The sequence below is a fragment of the Balaenoptera physalus genome (genome assembly GCF_965194825.1).
Source record: "Balaenoptera physalus genome assembly, chromosome: 13".
In the NCBI taxonomy this organism is placed as follows: domain Eukaryota; kingdom Metazoa; phylum Chordata; class Mammalia; order Artiodactyla; family Balaenopteridae; genus Balaenoptera; species Balaenoptera physalus.
This window is the reverse complement of record NC_138892.1, coordinates 25,977,124-26,001,232: the sequence shown is the minus strand read 5'-3', so window position 1 is coordinate 26,001,232 and position 24,109 is coordinate 25,977,124. Positions and strand designations below refer to the sequence as shown.

General features: G+C 40.2%; 1 protein-coding gene across 8 annotated transcripts in view; it reads right to left on the bottom strand.

Annotated features, from left to right (window-relative positions):
• Positions 1 to 24,109, bottom strand: part of FGD6 (FYVE, RhoGEF and PH domain containing 6) — a 110,313-nt gene that overhangs the window by 61,670 nt on the left and 24,534 nt on the right. For 6 of the 8 annotated variants that reach the window (XR_014252175.1, XR_014252176.1, XM_082418786.1 and 3 more), the window contains one exon: positions 10,268 to 10,421. Coding sequence is in view for 6 of the 8 variants with exons in the window: in XM_082418786.1 (XP_082274912.1) it covers positions 10,268 to 10,421 (154 nt within the window). In the remaining 2 variants the exon portion in view is untranslated. The remainder of the gene's footprint in view (positions 1 to 10,267; positions 10,422 to 24,109) is intronic. The other 2 variants (XM_082418790.1, XM_082418787.1) reach the window with 1 other exon arrangement.

Here is a 24,109-nt window from a genome sequence, read left to right as displayed (position 1 = left end):
TCCAATAAAGATGTTAAGAAAAAGTTATTATTAAAAAGAAATAGATGCAGTTTAACAATGAATGAAGCTCTTCTGAAAATTACAGTTTAATGATTTTTTTAAAGTATGTCTGTTTATGTTCTGTATACATTAAAACACTTTTATTAACTTAAAGCATTGGTGACATTTAAATGAGTAAATAGGAAGAGGATTCCTCAAGGTTTTACACCATGTTAAAATTTAGGTTTTTTTAATTATAATCATTTCTATTCTCATAAGAAGTCACACAGATATAGATATAAGAAATATAAGAACTTTATTTTTAGATTCTTTTTTTTAGTGTATCGAAAACCACTGAATCGAACATGGTAGAAGTCCTGGAAGTGAAGGAGATGAAACACAAGGAATATATAAAGTCAGAATTGGACCAAGAGCAGAATCCCAAAGAACACCCATTTAAAACAGGGATTTGCCAAGCTTCAAAGTTGATTATTAGCAGAGTTGGGACGAGAACACAGATTTCCCAATATCTAACCCAGAAATTCTATTACACACTGAATCTCTCTTCATTATCTGCTGCTAATCATGGCATGTCCCTACAAACATTCACTGCTAAACATATACCCACGTATATCTCCTCTCCTCTCCCCTCAAGATTTTACAAATCCAAACATTCTGCAATATTTGGTTTAAATCTTTTTATGAAACAAATTATTATATATAACATTTAAGGTCCTCTCCTTCTCCAGGAGTAAACACTAACCTCACAGTGTGCATTTGTCGCTTCCATGTTTTCATATTTTACTACAGAAGAATTTACATACAATATCAAGAAATCCTAACCCTCCATCAGAATATAGGTATTGTCATCCAAAAAATATTCAAAGTAAGCTATGAAATCAACTACTTACAAAAATAATCTTATTTTTTTTTGGCCGTGCCGCACGTCATGCGGGATCTTAGTTTCTTTTTTTTTTTTTTTTTTTTAATTTTTATTTATTATTTATTTTTGGCTGTGTTGGGTCTTCGTTTCTGTGCGAGGGCTTTCTCTAGTTGCGGCGAGCGGGGGGCACCCCTCATCGCGGTGCGCGGGCCTCTCACCGTCGCGGCCTCTCCTGTTGCGGAGCACAGGCTCCAGACGCGCAGGCTCAGTAGCTGTGGCTCACGGGCCCAGTCGCTCCGCGGCATGTGGGATCCTCCCAGACCAGGGCCCGAACCCGTGCCCCCTGCACCGGCAGGCGGACTCTCAACCACTGTGCCACCAGGGAAGCCCGGGATCTTAGTTTCTTGACCAGGGGTTGAACCCGTGCCCCTACATTGGAAGCACGCAGTCTTAACAACTAGACTGCCAGGGATGTCCCCAAAAATAATCTTTAAAGAACAATCAGTTATTAATTCCGAGTGAGTAACAGTCTGGTCTAATTAGCCTTGCTACTTGACTTTAGCTCTATTTTTTAAAGGGACAATTAGATAGATGAATTTTACCCCTATCCCCCATTCATTCCTCTTTTCTAAGACAGGTTGTTGAATGATTGCTACTAAAACGCTGGATAAGTTCTGCTCAACTGAACAACTCCATTCACTTACCTTTTAAATGACATGTAGATAACATTCCTCAGGAAGCAGTCCTAAGCACAGCCTGATCTTAAAGGCCATGTATCAGTCAGGCACTAATAACCATGACTATGTATGCCATACACGTATACACACACAGATAACTGTTATTTTGAAAAATATTTTAGCAAATCAATGCTTTCTAACTATTATAATGATTTCTCTATGTCGTCTGTAGCTAGGAAGGAAGTTTAAGATTTGTAAAATACAGTATGTCTTTTAAAAATTAGAAAGCCAGAAGAACTGCATTAAAAATTAAAAACAGAAACCTAAACCACCGAAAGAACTGAAGCCTTGGTACTGCACGCTCCATTTTCAAATGATGTGAGGTTCCTTAAAGGTCAAGAGGAGGTTTTATTACTAGCTCTAAATAAATCTAGGCACACTACAGGTGCTGAAACATTTAATAAGTAGAACCACTTAAAATGTGTATCAGCTCTATCCAAAATTTTCAAGTAGATGTACCTTACTTTTGGCATCTACCTTTTATTTCCTTTCCTCTTTTTATCACTCTCCCCTTGTTAAGACTCTACTCTGAACCTTTTTTTTCCCCCCTCTTCAGGACCTTGCTCTGCCGGGGCCTGGGTTAAAGAGAATTGTGCAGAGTGACTCCATAATAATGTTATCCCTAGGCAGATATTATAGCAGGGGACAACAATACTTTAACTTAGGAGAACAACTATGGTGGGCCTGACATTCCTCCTCTGTAAAATTAGAGTGTTGAACTTTCAACCTTAAAATTCTGATATTTAAACATTAAATATCTCAGATCTCAGGTGTTGCATGGCAAGTCAGTGAGACAAAGGGTGACAGTGATTCAGAGGCAGCACTGGGAATGGTGACTATAAAGTATGTGTTTCTTTTCTAGAAGCTGAGATTATAAATTTTGGGGAAAAAATGGTAGGTACTGGCATAAAGACAGATGTGTAGATCAACAGGAAAAAAATTGAGAGAAGTAAACCCTTAAATTTATGGTCAATGGATTTTTTTTAACTTCTTTTTTTAATGTATTTATTTATTTATTTGGTTGCCCCGGGTCTTAGTTGTGGCTTGCAGGCTCCTTAGTTGTGGCATGTGAACTCTTAGTTGTGGCATGCATTTGGGATCTAGTTCCCCAACCAGGGATCGAACTTGGGCTCCCTGCATTGGAAGCACGGAGTCTTAACCACTGCGCCACCAGGGAAGTCCCTGGTCAATGGATTTTTGACAAAGTTGTCAAGGCAATTCAATGGAAAGATAGTTGGGGTTTTTTTCTTTATTTTCAACAAATGGTTGAAAATTGCTGGAACAACTGGATATCCACAAGCAAAAAGATGAATTTATACTCTACCTGATACCATATACAAAAATTAACTGAAAATTTATCATAGAGTTAAATGTAAGAGCTAAAGTTATAAAGCTTCTAGAAGAAAATCTTGGGCTTCCCTGGTGGTGCAGTGGTTGATAATCCGCCTGTCAATGTAGGGGACACGGGTTCGAGCCCTGGTCTGGGAAGATCCCACATGCCGCGTAGCAACTGGGCCTGTGAGCCACAACTACTGAGCCTGCGCGTCTGGAGCCTGTGCTCTGCAACAAGAGAGGCTGCGATAGTGAGAGGCCCACGCACCGCGATGAAGAGTGGCCCCCGCTCGCAGCAACTAGAGGAAGCCCACGCACAGAGGCGAAGACCCAACACAGCCATAAATAAATAAATAAATAAATAAATAAATAAATTTATTAAAAAAAAAAAAAAAAAGAAAATCTTTGTGACTTTGGTTTAGGCTAACAGTTTTTAGATATAACACCAAAAGCATGATCCATAAAAAAAAATATATTGCTAGACTGAACGTCATACGTTAAAATTTTTTATGCTTCAAAAGACACCATAAAGAAAATAAAAAGAGGACTTCCCTGGTGGTGCAGTGGTTAAGAATCTGCCTGCCAATGCAGGGGACATGGATTCGAGCCCTGGTCCAGGAAGATCCCACATGCTGCAGAGCAACTAAGCCTGTGCACCACAACTACTGAGTCCACGCGCCACAACTACTAAAGCCCGTGCACCTAGACCCCGAGCTCTGCAACAAGAGAAGCCACCACAGTGAGAAGCCCGCACACTGCAATGAAGAGTAGCCCCCACTCGCCGCAACTAGAGAAAGCCCACGCAGCAACAAAGACCCGACACAGCCAAAAATAAAATAAATAAAATAAATTTTAAAAAAAAAGAAAAGAAAAAGATAAGCCATAGGTGAGAAAAAATACTTGCAAATCATGAATTTTGTATCCAGAATACATAAAAAATTCTTATAATTCAATAAAACTCTGTTAAAAATGGGTAAAAGAGGTGAATAGACATTTCACTAAAGAAGATTTAAGAAGAGCCAATAACTATATGAAAGATGTTTAACATAATTAGTCATCAGGGAAATGCATTAAAACCACAATGAGATATCACTTCATACCCACAGAATGGTATAATCAGAATTCAGAAAATAACGAGTATTGGTGAGTATATGGAGAAACTGGAACTTCATGGTAGCCCTTACTCACATATTGTGATTTAGGGTTTTAGCTGTCTCCTAATATCACTGAAGGCAGAGTTTATATTTCTTATCCTCCTTGTTATTCTGAGATCATTCCCAAAAGGAAGAATGTACCATTTTTACTCCATCATTTAAAAATCTGACATTAGTAATTCAATATCCATAATTTGATAGCAAGGTTAGTAGTAGAAAACAGCTGCACCGTCAGCTAATTCATTGCTCTACAGCTGTCTGAAAACATTACTGATCACTAGAACCACCAGGCAGCTCTTAAATTTCAGATTCCTAGGTAACTGTCTTGGAAATTCTGATTTCATAGTTCTGAAACGGGGCATGAAAGTAGATGTTAGAAGAGGAGATTAAAGATAAATAAGAAATAGCTCCAGTCTTCAAGAAGTGAACAAGGGATCAAACCATATATACAAATAACTATGCATAAGGACAACTATGAAATGTGCTGATATCTTGAAGGAGGGAAGGATCATAATCAGGGAGTGGTGTAATCATAATCAGGAAAAGATTCATAAAGAATAAAGCATTTTAGGGGCAGGACAGGAATAAAGACACAGATGTAGAGAATGGACTTGAGGACACGGGGAGGGGGAAGGGTATGCTGGGACTAAGTGAGAGACTGGCATGGACTTATATACACTACCAAATGTAAAACAGATAGCTAGTGGGAAGCAGCCGCATAGCACAGGGAGATCAGCTCGGTGCTTTGTGTCCACCTAGAGGGGTGGGATAGGGAGAGTGGGAGGGAGAAGCAAGAGGCAGGAGATATGGGGATATATGTATATGTATAGCTGATTCCCTTTGTTATAAAGCAGAAACTAACACACCATTGTAAAGCAATTATACTCCAATAAAGATGTTAAAAAAAAAAAAAAAAGAATAAAGCATTTGATGGCCTTCAGTCACTCGTTGCTAGGTACTGTATATACCTACTGACCAAAGCCAGAAACCTGGACTCTACTTTCTTCTCCACACTCTATGATCACAATTAAGTTATCAAGCCCTGTTGATTTGTGCTTCTGAATATTTTATTAATCCTTTCCTCTCCTTCCATATTGCCTCCTTATTTCTTGCCTACATTACTGCAGTAACCTAAATGGCTTCCTTGCTCTAGATTTACCCCACTGTAACCCATTCTCTCCACGGCCACCAGAGTACTAGTTCTAAAATGCAAATATAATCACATTAGTTCTCAGGTTGAGCTACATTAGCAGCTCCCTATCACCTATGGGCAACAAAGACTGAACTTTCTTTGCTATGTTTAGAAGACACTCCACAATGTGTCTAGTTATCTCCACTAGTTTCATTCCTACTCCTCCACACTGTGTATCCAGCCAAATTGCAACCACCACGTTGCAACTCCAAGTGTGCTCTGCCTTTACATGTCTGTCCTTCTGCTTCAACATCTCTCCTCACCACCTCCCCCTCTCCCAAAGATTTCTGCTTGTCATATTTCAACTCATCCTTTAAGGTGACAGGCACTCAAAGGATTCCTCCTTTATGAAGCCTGCCTTGATATTCTCTCCCTACCATCCCCAAATGACAAGATTATTCTCTTTTTTTAAAAAAATTTTTTTGGCCGCACCGCTCAGCATGCGGGATCTTAGTTCCTCAACCAGGGATTGAACCCACGCCCCTTGCAGTGGAACTGCAGAGTCTTTAACTGCTGGACTGCCAAGGAAGTCCCAAGATTATTCTCTTATTAGTGGAGAATTTTTAGGGCTTAACCCAGTGGATTGTGTTTATTTGCTGACACGTCTGAATTCTCTCTAGTCTGTAACCTTATTCACCCTTGCCCCCTTCTGTGCAGACCGCAGAGCCTGGTTCACTATGCACTTAAGATGCCTGAATAAGCAAGTGTACAAGGGTGGCTGCCACCTTCTCAGAATCTAAGACCAGAGCACATTGCTTTTGAATATGTGTTGAGTAACATGAATATGTAAACTGAAACAAACAAAAAGCTCATTATAGCTATTTCATCATGTAAAAGAGTAGGGTGTTGGACTAGACGATTAAGGCCTTTTGCAATTCTAAAATTCTAGGAGTCTGTGTATTCTATTGTCTACTTTACCTTTTAAAGTAGGAAGACTACAGAGCTAGAGAGGGACAGTCACTATCAGAAAATGATTCAGTGGATTACAACCATTTTCAAAATAGACAGAAAGTCAAAGATAACCAAAAACCAAAACAAAATAAAAAGCTCTATATTAACTTCAACTTGTAAGAACAACGATTCCGACCCAAGTCAAACAATGATGTAAAACTGCGAGAGAGAGGCCTTATTTGGTATCTTAACTTCTCAGTTAATGAAAGTCCTCACTTAAATTACAACGCATTTCAAAGGAGACTGCCTGTTAAATAACTGCATCTACCCAAAGTATACAGTCATGGAAGTTGAAACATGGGCCACAAATGAAATTACTTTGTCAAGGCCATAAAATAATTCAAACAAATTCCAAAACAGAACCTTTGATCTGAAATCCAGTTTTATGTTCCGATCTCCTGATAACAGCCCAGACCCAGCTTTGTAAATTCTTAACTCTGTTCTCTTCTTTTCATATTTGTTCACTACAAGTAAAATTCAGTGAAATTTATCCATTACTTTTAAACAGAATTCATAAAAGGCCTCTGCTATATTACTCAAGAGTTCTACTAAAAAGCAAAAAACTGAACAACCAGATCTGCCTGAGAAACATATCCTTATCATCAAATTATCCCCAAAATGAGGTGACACATGATTAACTTCTAAAAAACAATATTCTCTTAGGTTTTCGCCTCTCTTCGTGAGGGTATATATCAGATGAGCTATTTTACAAAGAAAATTTGGGGGTAAAAAATGCAGGGAAGTCAATATTTAGGAGGGGTGAACAGTGGTGAATATTCTAACCACAATGAAGCAGAATGAATAGATCTCATTTTTAAACAATCATTTATTAAGCACTGAAAGTAAAGATCAAAAAATATAAAATTAAAAACTTGGAGGAAAAAAAAAAATTAGCATGGCTATTCACCCCCACCCCAAATATGTTCCATCAACATCAGTCAGATTCTGGGGACTTCCCTGGTGGTCCAGTGGCTAAGACTCCGTGCTCCCAATGCAGGGGGCCCAGGTTCGATTCCTGGTCAGGGAACTAGATCCTGCATGCTGCAACTAGGAGCCCGCATGCCACAACTAAAGATCCCTCAGGCTGCAACTAAAGATCCCGCAGGGTGCAACTAAAAGATCCCACGCGCCACAACTAAAGTTCCTGCATGCCTCAACTAAAGATCCTGCGTGCTGCAACTAAGACCCAGCGCAGCCAAATAAATAAATAAATATTTAAAAACAAACAAAAAAAATCATTCAGATTCTGGGGCTTATACCAAGTTATAAGCAGAGACAGATTTTGGTTAAAAACCTCAGTACCTGCACATAGATAAGCACAGGCACACAGGTGTGGTGCAGCGGTAATTTTCTTCCTTTAATGGTGATACTTTTATCTTTCCAGGAATAACTTTTTGAACATCAGCTTGCTTTTCCTTCACAAAGTTAAGACAAGGGCACAGCGGCACATGTTCTTTCTTTTCTCCTCCTACTAAGACTGAGTCTGGCACTTTCATGAGGGAATGTTACTGGCATCTAGACACGTATCAGTGATATGCCCATTATATGTCCATGGAATATGGTACCTGTTATGGTTTGAACTATATCCCTCCAAAATAAATGTTCAAGTCCTAACCCCCAGGACCTCAGAATGTGACCTTATTTGGAAACAGGGTTGTTTCAGATGTAATCAGTAAGTTAAAATGAGGTCATATTGGATTATGGTGGGTACCTAATCTAATCTGATTGTTGTCCTTATAAGAAGAGGAGACACAGCCACACACACATGAAGGGTGCACACCATGTGACGATGGAGGCAGAGTTTGAAGTGCTGTAGCTATAAGCCAAGGAACTCCAAGGATTGCCGGCAAACCACAAGGAAGAAGAAAGAAAAGATTCTCCCTAACAGGTTTCAGAGAGAGCATGGCCTTGCCAACATGTTGATTTTGGAATTCTGACCTCCAGAACTGTTAAACAATAAATTTCTGTTTTCAAGCCACTCGGTTTGTGGTACTTTGTGACGACTTCCCTAGGAAACTAATATAACCTACCACAAACACAATTATAGAAGTATATTATACATTTTTTTAAAAAATTTATTTATTTTATTTATTTATTTTTGCCTGCATTGGGCCTTCGTTGCTGTGCAAGGGCTTTCTCTAGTTGCGGCGAGCGGGGGCTACTCTTGGTTGTGGTGTGCAGGCTTCTCGTTGCGGTGGCTTCTCTTGTTGCGGAGCACGGGCTCTAGGGTGCACAGGCTTCAGTAGTTGTGGCACACAGGCTCAGTAGTTGTGGCTCGTGGGCTCTAGAGCGCACGGGATTAGTTGCTCCATGGCATGTGGGATCTTCCCGGACCAGGGCTCGAACCCGTGCCCCCTGCATTGGCAGGCAGATTCTTAACCACTGTGCCACCAGGGAAGACCTATACATGTTTAATGTGCATAAACTTTCTTGACTTACGAAGTGTTTCCGCAACTATTATCCTGTTTGAGCCTCAGAACAACATTATTGTCCCATTGTATAAATTGAGAAATTTAAAATCAAAGAAGTTATAAAAGAAGGTCTCTTCCTATGCTTCTACACCAAAGACTTCTTCTTTTAGAAACTGCTATCACCTTCTTTCCTTGAGTTATTAGTTGGCTAAAGCCACATTTGTGGCCCATCCTGGGCTGATGTACATAGGACTACATGATATGCATGACTCTGTACTAATCTTCCACTTAGCACTATCATTTCCCCTTTATCAGGATTTTTAATTTTCTTTAACAACTTTATTGAGATATAATTTGCATTCCATACAATATATTTTTGCACTTTTAAAGTGTATAATTCAATGGTTTTTAATATATTCAGGGTTGTGCAACCATCACCGCAATCTAACTTTAGAACATTTTCATCACCCCCCAAAAGAAACTAGTGGTTTCTCCCAACTCCACGATCCAATACTTTACAGCATAGAGATGAAGTCTTGCAAGTAATAAATAACAAAAAGTCATTGAGTTCTTACCATGTGCTAGACAGTATTCCAAGACTGTACACACATCAACTAATTTAGTTGTCACAATTCTATGAGATAAGTACTATGTTTTTTCCCCCTTTCCCAAAATAAGTACTATCTTTTTCTTCATAACATGGGGCTCTTTAGCCTAAAGAGGTTAAATAATTTGCCCAAGGTTACTCAGACCATAGGTGGTGGCACTAGAATTTAAAACTAGACAATTACACAACATGTGCCCTTCATTTAAGGCTGAAAATGAGTTTAAACAAAGCAAAAATGTATTAAGCAGGAAGCATAATGGTTTGATAATTATGACATAGGAGTTAAGTGACATGGATTTTCTCTATGGCTTGATATGCTTGCTATATGAATCCTTTCAAATTCCATCCTCCTGTAACATTTTTAACACATTCTGGGGATATTGCTGATATACTAATTTTTTCCATTGTAATTATTTATTTATTCAAAGAATTATAATTTAAAATGAAATAGATACTCATATCAAACTAGAGAAACAATATAATGAACCCCCATGTATCTGTGACACATCTTAAATAATTACCAGTACATGGACAATCCTGCTTCATGTATACAGAAAACACACACATACTGGATTATTTCAAAGCAAATCCTGATGTACTGCTGACAGCAATCTTTATTCTATCCCTAAAAAGATTTGAATGAGTCTGAAATGCATCTAATGCCTTTCTTTCCAGTAGAATCACCGGCAGTTCAAGGAGCAATCCTAAAAGGGGTTTTTGTTTTCAAAAGAAAACCAATGGACATTACCAAAAATAATTTCTCAAAAATTACTAAATAATCTCGAAGCGATACATTCTTGGAAATATGAAAACATCTCAGGCACCACATTATAGCAGGAATTAAATTTGAACTAGAAAGAGGTTTTATAAGTTTAAAAAAACTAAAACTAAACTAAAAACTAAACTAAACTAAAAAACTAAGCAGGGATTTTATGCCTATCATGTTAATAAATATTACTTCTGAGTGTCCTGAGAGGCCAATAAACACAAAAGTAGAAATATTTAAATACCAACAACATACTTGTTTATCTTCCAGCAGGTCAGGCTCCCCTTTACTAGAAGCAGAGCTGACATTGTCTTCATCAGAACTGTTGATGACTTCCTCTTCATCTGAAGGAAGGTCACTAAGACGAAGGTCCAAATCATTGTGTCCCTCCTGGGATGCTCCAGAACTGCTGCAATAGAAAGCATCTCATTAGTCACCTTTGAGAACAAGGAATGCTACCAAAAACAAATTGTGTGATGTAAGCAAGGCACACCTAAGGGATTTGGAGGGATGAAAAGAGTCAGATCAACAAAACTCTCCCTTCCCTTTCCCTATCTCAGTTGTCAAAAACCCAAATTACTTTTGGGTTTAAAATGGATCATCTTGAAAAACATGTATTTTTACAAAAAACTAGTGAATGTAACATAAAAGAAGCAGACTCACAGATACAGAGAACAAACTAGTGGTTACTAGTGGCAGGGGGCAGGTACAATATATTGGGTGTAAGATAGACTCAAACGTATTATACAACATGGGGAATATAGCCAAATGTTTTGTAGTAACTGTAGATGGAAAGTGACCTTTAAAAATTATATAATTTTTTTAAAATTATTTATTTATTTATTTATTTTTGGCTGTGTTGGGTCTTCGTTTCTGTGCGAGGGCTTTCTCTAGTTGCGGCAAGCGGGGGCCACTCTTCATCGCGGTGCGTGGGCCTCTATCGTGGCCTCTCCTGTTGCGGAGTACAGGCTCCAGACGCGCAGGCTCAGTAGTTGTGGCTCACGGGCCTAGTTGCTCCGCGGCATATGGGATCTTCCCAGACCAGGGCTCGAACCTGTGTCCCCTGCATTAGCAGGCAGATTCTCAACCACTGTGCCACCAGGGAAGTCAAAAATTATATAAATTTTAAAAATTAAAAAAAACCAACATGTATTTCTGTGATAGGAAGGTGGGTAAGGAGCAAGTTTCCCAGCTGCCCCCATCCTATCCCTTAACTCTAGACAATCAGGTCTCTACTAGCACAAACCAAAAAGCCTCATAGGAGGTGAGCTGGGTTACCAACCATGTTCATGTTCCAACATTAGAAGAGGTGCTGTTTCTTTGGGCCTCAGTGGTTTGCTTTTGTTTTTTTTTAAAAAGCAAGTAACAAATCTACAAGGACTGGGAGGTAATGATGATGATCACAATGTACTATTGTGGACATGTGCCCACCTCTCTGGTTATCGCCAATTGCTTTTCATGTAACCACATCACAAGACATGGGAAGGAATGAGGATGGGCACAAATTCTCCAGCTTACTCCAGACCGGCTAAATCAGAAACCCTAGAGGTGCAGGACCCCTAAGGGATACAGGCTAAAGTTTGAAAACCCCTGTACCAGGCCATTTACCAACTGCTTCTCGCCAGCCTGTCATCAACAACATTTCTCAGATCTAACATTTTTTAGATCTCTTGAATCTAAAAGCCACTGTTGCAGTCCAATCTGTGGGGGGAAATTCCATAGGAAAGTTCCCAAGAAAGGCAACAGAAATAATTCTTTCTAGATTTAGTTGTAAAGAGTCAGGAACAAATTGCCTGTAGCAACTGCTTTCCTGTCTGCACTCAACAAGAATACCTGCAGAGGACTTCCCTGGTGGCGCTGTGGTTAATAATCCGCCTGCCAATGCAGGGGACACAGGTTTGAGCCCTGGGCCGGGAAGATCCCACATGCTGCGGAGCAATGAAGCCCATGTGCCACAACTACTGAGCCTGCACTCTAGAGCCCGTGAGCCACAACTACTGAGCCCACGTGCCACAACTGCTGAAGCCCACGCACCTAGAGCCTGTGCTCCACAACAAGAGAAGCCACTGCAATGAGAAGCCCGTGCACCGCAACGAAGAGTAGCCCCTGCTCGCCGCAACTAGAGAAAGCCTGTTCGCAGCAACAAAGACCCAATGCAGCCAAAAATAAAGAAAGAAAGAATACCTGCAGAATAGAAGAGTCAGGAAAAGATCCATAGAAATTCATCAGGGGAAATACTCAGGCAGAATAAAGAGACAGTTGCATTTCACTCTGGCAGGTTCCTTTCCCAGGTCATGGGCAGGTCACTCAACTGCCAAGCTTCCTACAAGTTATGAGAATTTCGACTGGGAATCTTAAAAGCTGAAGATAAATTTTCTTCCAGTTCCTGATTACACACTGTAGGATACAGACTTGCCTCAGAAGTCATTCCTGGAGCCCAACAGTTACACAAACCAGTTGGATGGAGGCAGAATGCCAAAAGGAACACTTCCTTCTGCTAAAGATGGGGTTTCCTATTACTCAGTGGCTGGGGAACTCAGGGAATCATAGCACATGCTTCAATTAGGTGGGTGCATATCTTATCATAGCTCCCCATGACATGGAGAAGACTCACCCCTGGGGTGGGGTGGGGGGTGGAGAACAGAAGCTTTCTAGTCAAATCACTGGCAAGATTCACTTGTCTCTGGGTGCAGGGATAGGAGCCCAACCCAGCTGGGAAATTAGTTGATTTAGATGACTGACAGTAAATGAGAGTTAGGATGTACAGACTGCAGGATCCATCCATATAAATAGAAGAAAATATACCTTCAACCTGTTTTTATCTTAATTCTTTATCTCTTCAACTCTAAAGAGATACTCTGAAACTCTGCTACTCAAAACATATTCAATCTATTAGCAGCTTCAGCATTACCAGGAAGCTTTTTAGAAAAATAAAACCTCAGTCCCTGCCCCACCCCACTGAATCAGAATCTGGTTGCAACAAAACCCCAGTAATTTGATTTTTTGGATCAGCCCATCTGTGAGCTCTTTTGGACTCAACAGTGTAAAAATTTCAAATAATCAGTAATAGGGCTGTGGCACCTGTGAGGAAATGTAGGTTTATTTTGTCTAAAGAGCACTCAGAGGTGTTTCCTAGATCAACACTCAGAGATCTATGATTAAGAAGATAGTAACCAGTTAGTTGCCACATCCATTTAGGGATATAAATGTTTACAAAAGTTAACAGTTAAGAACAAGGGGACAAATAAATAAATAAATAAATAAGCTTTAAATATTAAAAACATGGATCAAAACATACTGCCATAAAACTTTGGGAGATTTTAGTTCTGAAAATTGCTTACCTACAGAAAATCTTCCCTGACTGCCCCCTCCCTATCACAAATAAGTTTACCTGGCTTTTCTCAATCCTACGTGATCTTACTCGGTGGTATACTTGTTTCTCTCATGAAAATGTGAACTCCCAAGGACAAGGAAATTCTCTTTTTCAGTTGAATCCCCAGCATACTACTTGATATGTAATAAGCACTCAACAAATTTTTACTGAATGAACAAAATGATATTAGAAACCAAGGTGTATTAAATTTCAGAACTTCCAATAGTATATATGGTAGCGGTGATCACAAAGAAAGGTTTGGGGGGAATACTGGAAAAACTGTATGGTTTAAAGGAGAAGGGACATCTGGACATCATAATCAATGGTGTAGAAGTGGGAATGTTGGTATTCACAAAACAAACAAAAAAAAATTTTGGCTACAAGTGGAATCTCCTGTAAGTAATTAACGGAAAACAAGCTTGGAGAAGACAACAGGTGCCAGGCTGTCAAAGAGCATGAACAATAGCTAAGAAGTTTATACTCATTTTGTAGGCCTTCAACGAGGAGACTCAAATCTTCCAGTAGACCTCAAAGATTTCCTTACTATACCTCCAAGCTTGTCACTACCATACTTCTTTCTTGTTAGTGCCAACAGAGAAGAGAAGGGCACCTCTTCGGTCAGTCAAGCTTTGTAAGCACAGCACCTTCCCCCCCACCCCCACCAACCAGAGGAAAGGATATCCTTGTTTATTAGCATCAGTGAGATCACCTTGATGATCTCACAGCTTAAGTCGAAGCTAAAGGAGCTCCCCCCATACCTGAATGGTAAACAGTAGAAACCAATTATGATTTCTGAAGCTTAGGAGGGAGGAAAGTGAGTACAGCAAAATGGGGTCTTAGGAGTATTATTCTTGTAACCCAAAACCAATGAACTAAGGGTGAAATGGAGGTAGGCACAGTGACAGAAGTGGAGGAAGATCTAGGAGTTAATTTCAATAGTGCAGGCAGCCTGAGCCAGGGTGGCTACATCAGGAATTGAGAGGAAGGGCTGTATGTAAGAAGAAGAAAAATCACCAGAGCTAGGGTAAAGAGGGGGGGGGGAGAAACTCGAGTCTTCCTTCGAGGTTTCGTGAACAGTCACCAGCAAAATGAGGGTGACATCAATCGAAACAGAAATGTCAACAAAGGATCTGATTTTAAAGGAAAGATAATGGGATCAGCAGCAAAATCAGGAAAGACGGTACCTAGTATCCACATACGTGTTCACCTCTGAATGATTAAACAGAAAAAACCTGTTGATTAATCTATTTTCCCATATAACCGTGAACCGCTTTCAAAGCCATCTAATAATTTTAGATTCCTGATAATGAAACATGGATTCCTTACCTAGGCCGCTCCTCCATTCCTTACACTTCCTTCCCACTGTCAGAAGATAAATCCTAATACAGTCTACTTTTAGGGTTAAAGGAACAGGACATAGTGTTTCCTCCTCACTTTCCTGCCTAGTTGTTACATAATTTGATAACTGAAGTAGAGGACAGTAAGCTGCAACAACAACCAGAAAGAGTCAAAACCGGGCTCTCCCTCCCAGCCCATCCTTTCCAAGTCAGATTTGCTTCTAACAGGGAAGAAGCCTGGTTTCTAGAAAATAATTTTTTTTTCCCAAGTACACGGGGATAAAATCAGAGACAAGTAAAGCCAGAAGTAAATTTCTACTCATTAGGCAACTGTTCCTTCAATTCCACATGCCAAGGACCCTTGCATTTGGAGTGATGATTATTTACTGCCATCACTTTATAAAAAAATTACTTATGTTATTTTCTTTTTAAAAAGATTTAATTTTGGGGGCTTCCCTGGTGGCGCAGTGGTTGAGAATCTGCCTGCCAATGCAGGGGACACGGGTTCAAGCCCTGGTCTGGGAAGATCCCACATGCCACGGAGCGACTAGGCCCGTGAGCCACAATTGCTGAGCCTGCGCGTCTGGAGCCTGTGCTCCGTCCGCAACAAGAGAGGCCACGATAGTGAGAGGCCCGCGCACCGCGATGAAGAGTGGCCCCCACTTGCCGCAACTAGAGAAAGCCCTCGCACAGAAACGAAGACCCAACACAGTCATAAATAAATAAATAAAATTTAAAAAAATAAAAATAAAAAAATAAAAAGATTTAATTTTATTTGTTTTTGGCTGCATTGGGTCTTCCCTGCTGCGCGCGGGCTTTCTCTAGTTGCAGTGAGGGGGGCTACTCTTCGTTGCGGTGCACGGGCCTCTCATTGCAGTGGCTTCTCTTGTTGCAGAGCGCGGGTTCTAGGTGCGCGGGCTTTAGTAGTTGTGGCACGTGGGCTCAGTAGTTGTGGCATGCAGGCTTAGCTGCTCTGTGGCAATGTGGGATCTTCCCAGACCAGGGATCAAACCAATGTCCCCCGCACTGCCAGGCGGATTCCCAACCACTGCGCCACCAGGGAAGTCCCAAAAATTACTTATGTTATTTTCTATATATAAACAGCACATCTTATACTGGAAGTACATCAAATTTCTCTTTCAGGTAAGATGTCACATCAAGGATGATCTCATTTTCAAAAGAAATTGTCTTTTAAAAAATACTTAATCCATTTCCTCGAAGAGTTTTTAGGAACATAAAACCTGCACAGTGCCAAGCCAGGCATAAAAGCTGCCAGGGTTCAGCACCGAAACATCCTTGTGAAACTCTATTAAATTAAAGAGTCCAGCAAGGGGAGGAAAGAGGCCAAGGATGGCACAGAAAGGAAAAGGGGAGCAAAGTTAACTGAAGAATGCATTCAAAGCACTGAAGCCTGTTCTCAGTTGTTTACAAATCCAGTTATCTTTTTCCTCTCTTGTCTGTGATTTTATTCTGAGCCCCGTAAACAAAGAATACTGCATGTAATTCCTCCCAAATGTGAAGAAAGAAGTTCATTCCAGTATCCTCACTTTCAAAGTTTCTTTCTCATTTCCAAGTCACAACATATAAATCTAAACTTCTGTCATCTCTCTCCACCTCTTCTTTCTACTCCTGGACCAAACTGAACAGAACCTGCTAGTCCTCAGGTTGTCAAAATTCTTTTGCAAATGCTGTCTCATTATGACTTGGTGATTACGTGTTTCCTTTGGCTGCTTTCATATTTATCACAGAATGAGTGGGAAAAACTACCAAGGAAAACTTGAAGGATGAACAACATTACATGGAAAAATTAGCAAAAAAATGTTAAATTAAGTTATGTATTACAATATGCCAAGTATATAAAATAGGTTTACAATTTTCACTGGAAAATTGTTTCTATTTAGTTTCCCCAGAAAACTTTTTACCCTTTTACTTCAATTCCCTTATGGAATTGCAGACTCCAGTGTCAGGTTGAAAACCGTGCATCAAATCAACAAAAAACAATTTAAAAACCACTCCTCTTCTTATTTTCAGGTCATCTTCTCAATTATGCAGTACATGTGGAATTTTCTCTACCCCCTACTCACATGATTTTCCTCGGAACTACCCCTAAAATAAGCAAGTTTTCTCTCTACTTCTTTCAGGAAACATGGCACAACTTGGGAATCAGCCCTACACAGGCATTTTCATCCTCTAATAAAGCAAGACTCATATATTCATGTCATGTTTTTATGTTTTCCAAATGCAGGATCTTGCATAATTATTATTATTAATTTTTAATTTATTTTTACTTTATTTTATTCTTGACTGCGTTGGGTCTTCGTTGCTGCACACGGGCTTTCTCTAGTTGTGGCGAGTGGGGGCTACTCTTCATTGTGGTGTGTGGGCTTCTCAATGCGGTGGCTTCTCTTGTTGTGGAGCACAGGCTCTAGGCACGCGGGCTTCAGCAGTTGTGGCACGCGGGCTCTAGAGCGCAGGCTCAGTTGTGGTGCACAGGCTTAGTTGTTCCGCGGCATGTGGGATCTTCCCAGACCAGGGCTCGAACCCGTGTCCCCTGCATTGGCAGGGGGATTCTTAACCACTGCACCACCAGGGAAGCCCGCATAATTATTTTAAGTCTGTGCAGAGCCAGGGTGACAGAACATAAAAGCCAAGAAATAACACGGAGTCTGAAACAAACTTATCTGACTTCAACAAAAATCAGGTTTATCAAGTGTGACCCTCTGTGCTGAGAGGTAAACCAAATCATCTGATAGGTCTTCTCCATTACTAACTGCTTTGACTAAAAATAAACACTGATGCTTCCATAATATGTAAGGCTATACATGGCTCATGTTATGACAGCTTAAGAGCAGAAATCCCCACCCCCCTTCCCCTCCACCCCCTCACCCCAGTATCTGAGAGTGCCTAAAGTTTAGGGCAAACTTTAATTTAAAAAATTAATGATTTTATTATCTTGATTTCAGTAAAAAAATATATAACAACGTATATTAACTTTTTGGAATTAAACATTTTGATTAATAACCACAGAACAGGGACTTCCCTGGCTGTCCAGTGGTTAAGACTTTGCCTTCCAATGCAGGGTGTACAGGTGCGATCCCTGGTCGGGGAGCTAATATCCCACATGCCCCGCCGCCAAAAAAACCAAAACATAAAACAGAAGCAATACTGTAACAAATTCAAAGACTTTAAAAAAAATGGTCCACACTGAAAAAAAAAAAAAAATCTAAAAAAAAAAAAAAACCCACACTATACAAATAAATAAAATCACTAAAATAAGGGATAGCACAGCAGGAATTTGTTACCAAAAAGAAGTGTAAAAACAAAAACAAAAACTTGCAGTGTAAAATGTACACAATTAGTGTTTTTACTCATTGGTTCATTAATTTTAGAGGTGTTAACCACCAAGCCTTTAAAACTAGCAAGCTGCAGTTCTATGGCTTCAAAAAAAGAAAACACAGAAAAATATCCAGTATCCCCTGAAATACAGACTACAGGATTATTTAAAAACTGGCTTTGGAAAAAAAACAACAACAACAAATAAAAACAGCAACAACAACAACAAAAAACCTGGCTTTGGGTGACTCTGTAGGAAGGAAAACCAGGTTTTAGTGATGAACTTTGAAAAACAGGCCTGCTTCATTTTACAGGGGCAACTTCTACCCTTATAAATACCCTTCCCCTTCCCCAGAAATGCATTTATTACTAGGATTCTTAAAATTGTACTCTACTGACAAAAACAAAATCAGATAAGTACCTGAAGCTGCTATTTAAAATACAGTCATCGAAGAACAACTCTGAAAACTGGTTAACAACCAAATGAAATTCAAAATTCCTTAAAGTAGAAGAGAACCTACCCAGATGTTCACACCCACTTTATGTAAGCGGATTTTAGAGTCAGTAAGGTTTAAGGACAAAGAAGCAGTTTTAAAAGGAGTTTCCATCAATGGCCATTAATAGGAGACTGGTTAAATAAATTGGGCACATCCATACAATGAACTACTAAACAGCTGTTTAAAAAATGAAATAGGTCTATGTACCATGATACAGGTTGCTCTCCAAGAATACTGCTAGATTAAAAAGAATTCAAGGCATACAGCAGTGTGTATCCATCTGTGTAAAAAGGAAAAACACACATATATATATGTGTGCATACGTGTATATACATATATATGCATGCATATAACATGTAGACACTCAGGCAGGCAAACACAAATATGCTGATAGATATCTCTAGAAAGAGTCAGAAGAAATTGATAACAATGGTTGCCTCTGAGACTACGGTCTGAGATAAGACAGAGACTTCATTATTTACCCTTTGGTGCTTTTACAATAAAAACATTTCTATTTACTTTTTCAAAGACAACACACACACACACATATCCCACAAACTCAGAAACTTTGAAAAGTTTTATAAAAGATGGTTCAGAGCACCAACTCTTTAGAGATAGCTTATTTCTTCACAGGGAGATGAGAATTATATTTAGAAAAAAAAAAAGAAAGAAAGAAAAGGAAGTAAGGAAGAAAAAGAGAAACTCCTGTTCCTTTCTCCCCACACCCCAGGTTTAGATTTCTGCACTTTTTTTTTTTTTTTTTTTGGCGGTGCCACAGTGCTGTCAGGGTTGTAGGAGAGTTCCTGGCCTGGATCTTAATTCCCCGACCAGGGATCGAACCCGTGGTCCTCTGCAGTGGAAGCACAGAGTCTTAACCACTGGACCGCCAGGGAAGTCCCAGATGTCTGCACATTTTCAAGATTGTCTTTATTTTTTCCCTTTAACTACTTCTTATGTGGGAAAGTTACATAGACTATGCCTTCCCTTACAGCCTGTAGGGGCTTATTTAGGAAAGCCATTAGCATGAGTCTCTAGATAATAGGTAGGAGGACTGACCTTCTGGCTAGCCAGTTGATAGCTTTAAAAAGAGAAAAAGAGGTTGTAAAGGGATTGTTCAACAGTCTGTAGGGGCCACAGAGTAACCACACAACTGTTGAGGAGACCACAGTAAACAGCACCATACTATTAGGCATCTGCCACAGTGCTGTCTGGATTGTGGGAGAACTCCTGGCCTGTAAGGATCATGCCCTCCAGGGTTCCTGGTCCAATCTTAAGGACAAAGAAGGAGCCCAAGGCCAGTCACAATCCAACAGACCCTCCTGCCCCTCAGGCTCAGCTGGGAGGTATCTGGTTAGAGCCTGAGCTGTTCCTAGCCACAGTGGAATAAATTGTTATAAACATGCCTACTGAAACAAGGACTAGCTAAAATAAGTACCAAACATTTAACTACCTGCAATTTTGCTTTCTTAGGGGTGTTGAGGAATGATTCTTTAAAATGCTCTTCAAGAAATATAGATAGAAATTTGTAATACAAATAGAAAAGCATTCTACTGAGCTAAGAATTGCCTCCAAGTAAAATGTATAGCAGGTTCCCAATCCAGTTTTCTCATTGTGGCAAAGATGGTATTTATATCGTTGAAAAATTTTAAAAATGTTTAAATAAAGTTAGAGATATTGACCCAACATCATTTCTTCTCTTTACCTCCTCATTATGTAATGTGTAACTCATTAATACCAGACCAAATAAAGGCCACTAGAAATAATGAGGTTGGGATGAATACACGCAGGCACTTCATATTTAGACACACACACACACACACACACACACATTTATTGTACCTATATACATATATATAGGTACAATATATACATATATAGGTACAATATATACATATATTTTCACATATATATTTTATAATATTTAATATATATAAAACTACTATGCCATTTATTTCAATAAATATTTATTGTGGACTTATTATGCATCATTTTTTAGGGGTTGTATGAAGATAATCTAATAGAATTAGTCATAGATAATGTTCAAACTGTAAATGCTATTGGTTGCTTTTCTTTTCACCTGCTAATTGAAACTGTCTTAAACTGATAAAGGCAAAAGGAATCAGTATAACCACAGTAAGTAGGGTAAAGGCAGGGACCATTTTCTAAAAAGAGAACAACTAAAAGTAAGTGTATGCTAAATGCTAAAGGCAGTGCACAGGCACTAAGGGCTACAGAACCAGAGAAAGAAGTAGCGCATGCAGACTGCGGCAGTCAGAGAGATGGCAGGGTACAGGCACTTGGGAGAGAGGACTCCAGTGAATGAAAGGAGGAGCAAAGGCCTCCTAAGTGGAGAGGACTGGAGAGGAAATACTGCGAGCAAAGGCTTGGAGGTAGGAATGGAAGTGATGTGGAGGGTGATGAGGGGCGAGAGGTGAGTGCATTTCTGTGTGATGAGAAGTTGGAGATGCACTAGTTAGAAAGAGGTTCCTACTGCTAACATGGCTGGCAGGCAGGCAAGACAGAAGAGACATCACCCATCCATGAAGGGAGCTGGAGATCCAAACCCAACCCCTCCCCTTGGCTTTATCAAGTTCCAACACTAGAGCAGGGAACCTAGCGGGGTAGTCAGGCTAGGGGAGTGAGAGTGGGTGGCGAGGAGGAAGAGGTGAACAGCTCACCCTCTGACTACCATCTCTAACAGGGTGGCCATGTGTTTCTGTGTCAATCATTGTGTCAATCATCACACACCACAGTGCTTCTGCTAATGTCTCTTCATCATAATCCTAAGTCACTGAAAAGGCGGTGAGATTTTTGGAAAATATGACCAGGCCCTCTGCCCATGCTCTTGATTGTGACTCAGTATGAAACCACTATGGTGTTCTGCCTTGACATCTGGGGAAAACCAAGAGGGCCCAACGGGCCTAACTACAAGTTGCTCTTCCCGCTCTGCTCCCTCAGATAAGGTCCCCAAGCCAAATAATCTTCTTTACCACAGAGACTGCTCTGGCTTATCCCTGAGTAGAGAATTTTAATTCCTTGCCAATGTGTGGAATTAGTCAAACTAGTCAATCACATCCTCCCCTGGAAACCAAGGGTCACCTCACCCCCTTGATACTACATAGTCTGCCTACTACAGCCCCTGGTGGTTCCCTCTGTCCCCAAGTGCAACCTCCATGTGGCCCTGTGTGGCATGCTATGTCCTCCTCCCCTAAGGTGTGTGTGACTGACAAACTGCTATCAATCTCATCTGTCCAGTGTCATGTGTTTGACCATCCTCGACCCTCCCTCACCAACAGAGTGAATAGGACATAATTAAAACAGCCACCAAAGAGGGTGCCATCTTCTGGGATCCTTAAGTACAAAGCAGGTGCACTGGTGGTTTCTAATAGGATTATCCTGAGAAATCACATCGAAGGGTATATGAACTTAGCTTCATGAATACCTAATTATACTTTTCATATACATCTAAACAGACTCTGCCTGGATAAACTCAAGCCATTTTCAAGTTAAACATATTACTGTTATGTGTTATAGAAATATGACATAGTCCATGTTACACAAAATTAAATGTTACATTACATACAGACTCCACTATAATAAAATAGTGGGGAATTAACAAGGAAACCAGTAGTTAAACCAAAAGGACATCTGCTTAGAGTCCTAGATCTTATTTTATCCAAGCCTACTTGAATGTTCCCATTTTCTAACAGGAATCACAACCTGTAATTCGGATTTCCCACTGACATGGGGGAAAAAGATAGTAGGCTCCTTGGGAGCCCATAAGTAGCTAGAGAGGAGAAGGTTAAACTATCGCTCATGAATAAATCAGTCCACTTCCTTATTTAAAACCATATGTGGGGACTTCCCTGGTGGCACAGTGGTTAATAATCTGCCTGCCAGTGCGGGGGACACGGGTTTGAGCCCTGGTCTGGGAAGATCCCACATGCCGCGGAGCACCTAAGCCCGGGCACCACGACTACCAAGCCTGCACTCTAGAGCCCATGAGCCACAACTACTGAAGCCCACGCGCTCTAGGGCCCATGCTCCACAATAAGAGAAGCCACCGCAATGAGAAGCCTGAGCACCGCAACAAAGAGTAGCCCCGCTCACCACAACTAGAGAAAGCCCGCGCGCAGCAATGAAGACCCAACGCAGCCAAAAAATAAATAAATTTAAAATAAATAAATAAAACCATACGTGAACGATTCTATTTACCATTTCTCTTCCTCAGACACTATCCACAAAATAACTGTCTTAAAGGTCTACTCTATACCAGCTATGAATCATCAACAACCGCAAAGACCCATATGGAACCCATTTCTTTCTCAGAGTACACTGAGAGGCTGCAGACAGCATCGGGAAAGGACATGCATTTTGTCCTCCACTCTTAGCATCAGTGTATATTTCCACTAGTTACACTGCTGACCAGCTCCTTGCTTATCTTTAGCTCCCTTGATTGGAAAAAAAAAATCACAACATTTCTATCAAACTTGTTACCCAATCTTCTAAAGCTAGAGTCAGAGAAAATGTAAGGGAAGTAAAAATAAACATGCATTCAAGAAGTGAGATAAAGAGATTCACTTCTAACAGGGTCACAAACATTTCATCATAGTTTCATACGTTTCTAGAAGTAGATGCTAGAAATGCTCTGCTTGGGAGCAAAACTGCCTGTTTGAATCTTAGCTCAGCCACTTACTAGCTAAGTGAAACTGACTCTTAACCTCACTATGCCTTCGTTTCCTCATCCATAAAATGGGGATAATCATAATGCCTACCTGACAGGGCTTTATGAGGATTAAATGAATTAATACAAATAATGCTCTAACAATGCCTGAGACATAGAAAGCTCATTTGCCGTGTGTACTCTCTTTCTCCTCATATATATATTTAGGGGGTCATCTCTAATATTAAAAAAAATAAATTAGTATTCTAGACACTGAAAAGTCTAGACTTGTAGCAAAAAGGACAGCAGAGAAGCTTCTGCATTATCAGTCATGTGAAAAAGCTCATCACCAGCGCACACACGTCTGAGTAAAGAACTCCTGCAGTGAGATCATGTGAGCTGTGGTTTTGCAGGTCACTCCTGGGCTTCCATGTTTAATTTCACTGCTTCTTTGTGGTAGCTTACTACCTGTACAGTTAAGATCCAAAGCTCAGAATAATAATGGTTTCACGCCTATCACAATACAGTCTCCGGTTTATAGAAGAATTTCCATCACCAACATAAATGACTTAAAGGTATCCTGCTAGGTCTCAAGATACTTTTTAAAGTATCTTTCTAAAAGCTAGCTTTGGACTTCCTGGTGGTCCAGTGGTTAAGACTCTGCGCTTCCACTGCTAGAGGCATGGGTTCGATCCCTGGTCGGGGAACTAAGATCCCGCATGCCACGTGGCCAAATAAATAAATAAATATCTTCATCCCTCTTTGGTACATAATGATCACAATGATGGCAACCTCAAAGACCAAACAGGTTGAAATGGCCTATGAATGACATAAGAAGCAAGTGTCACTGATGGAACAAACTTGCAGATTTCTTTGCTAATATGAACTTCACTT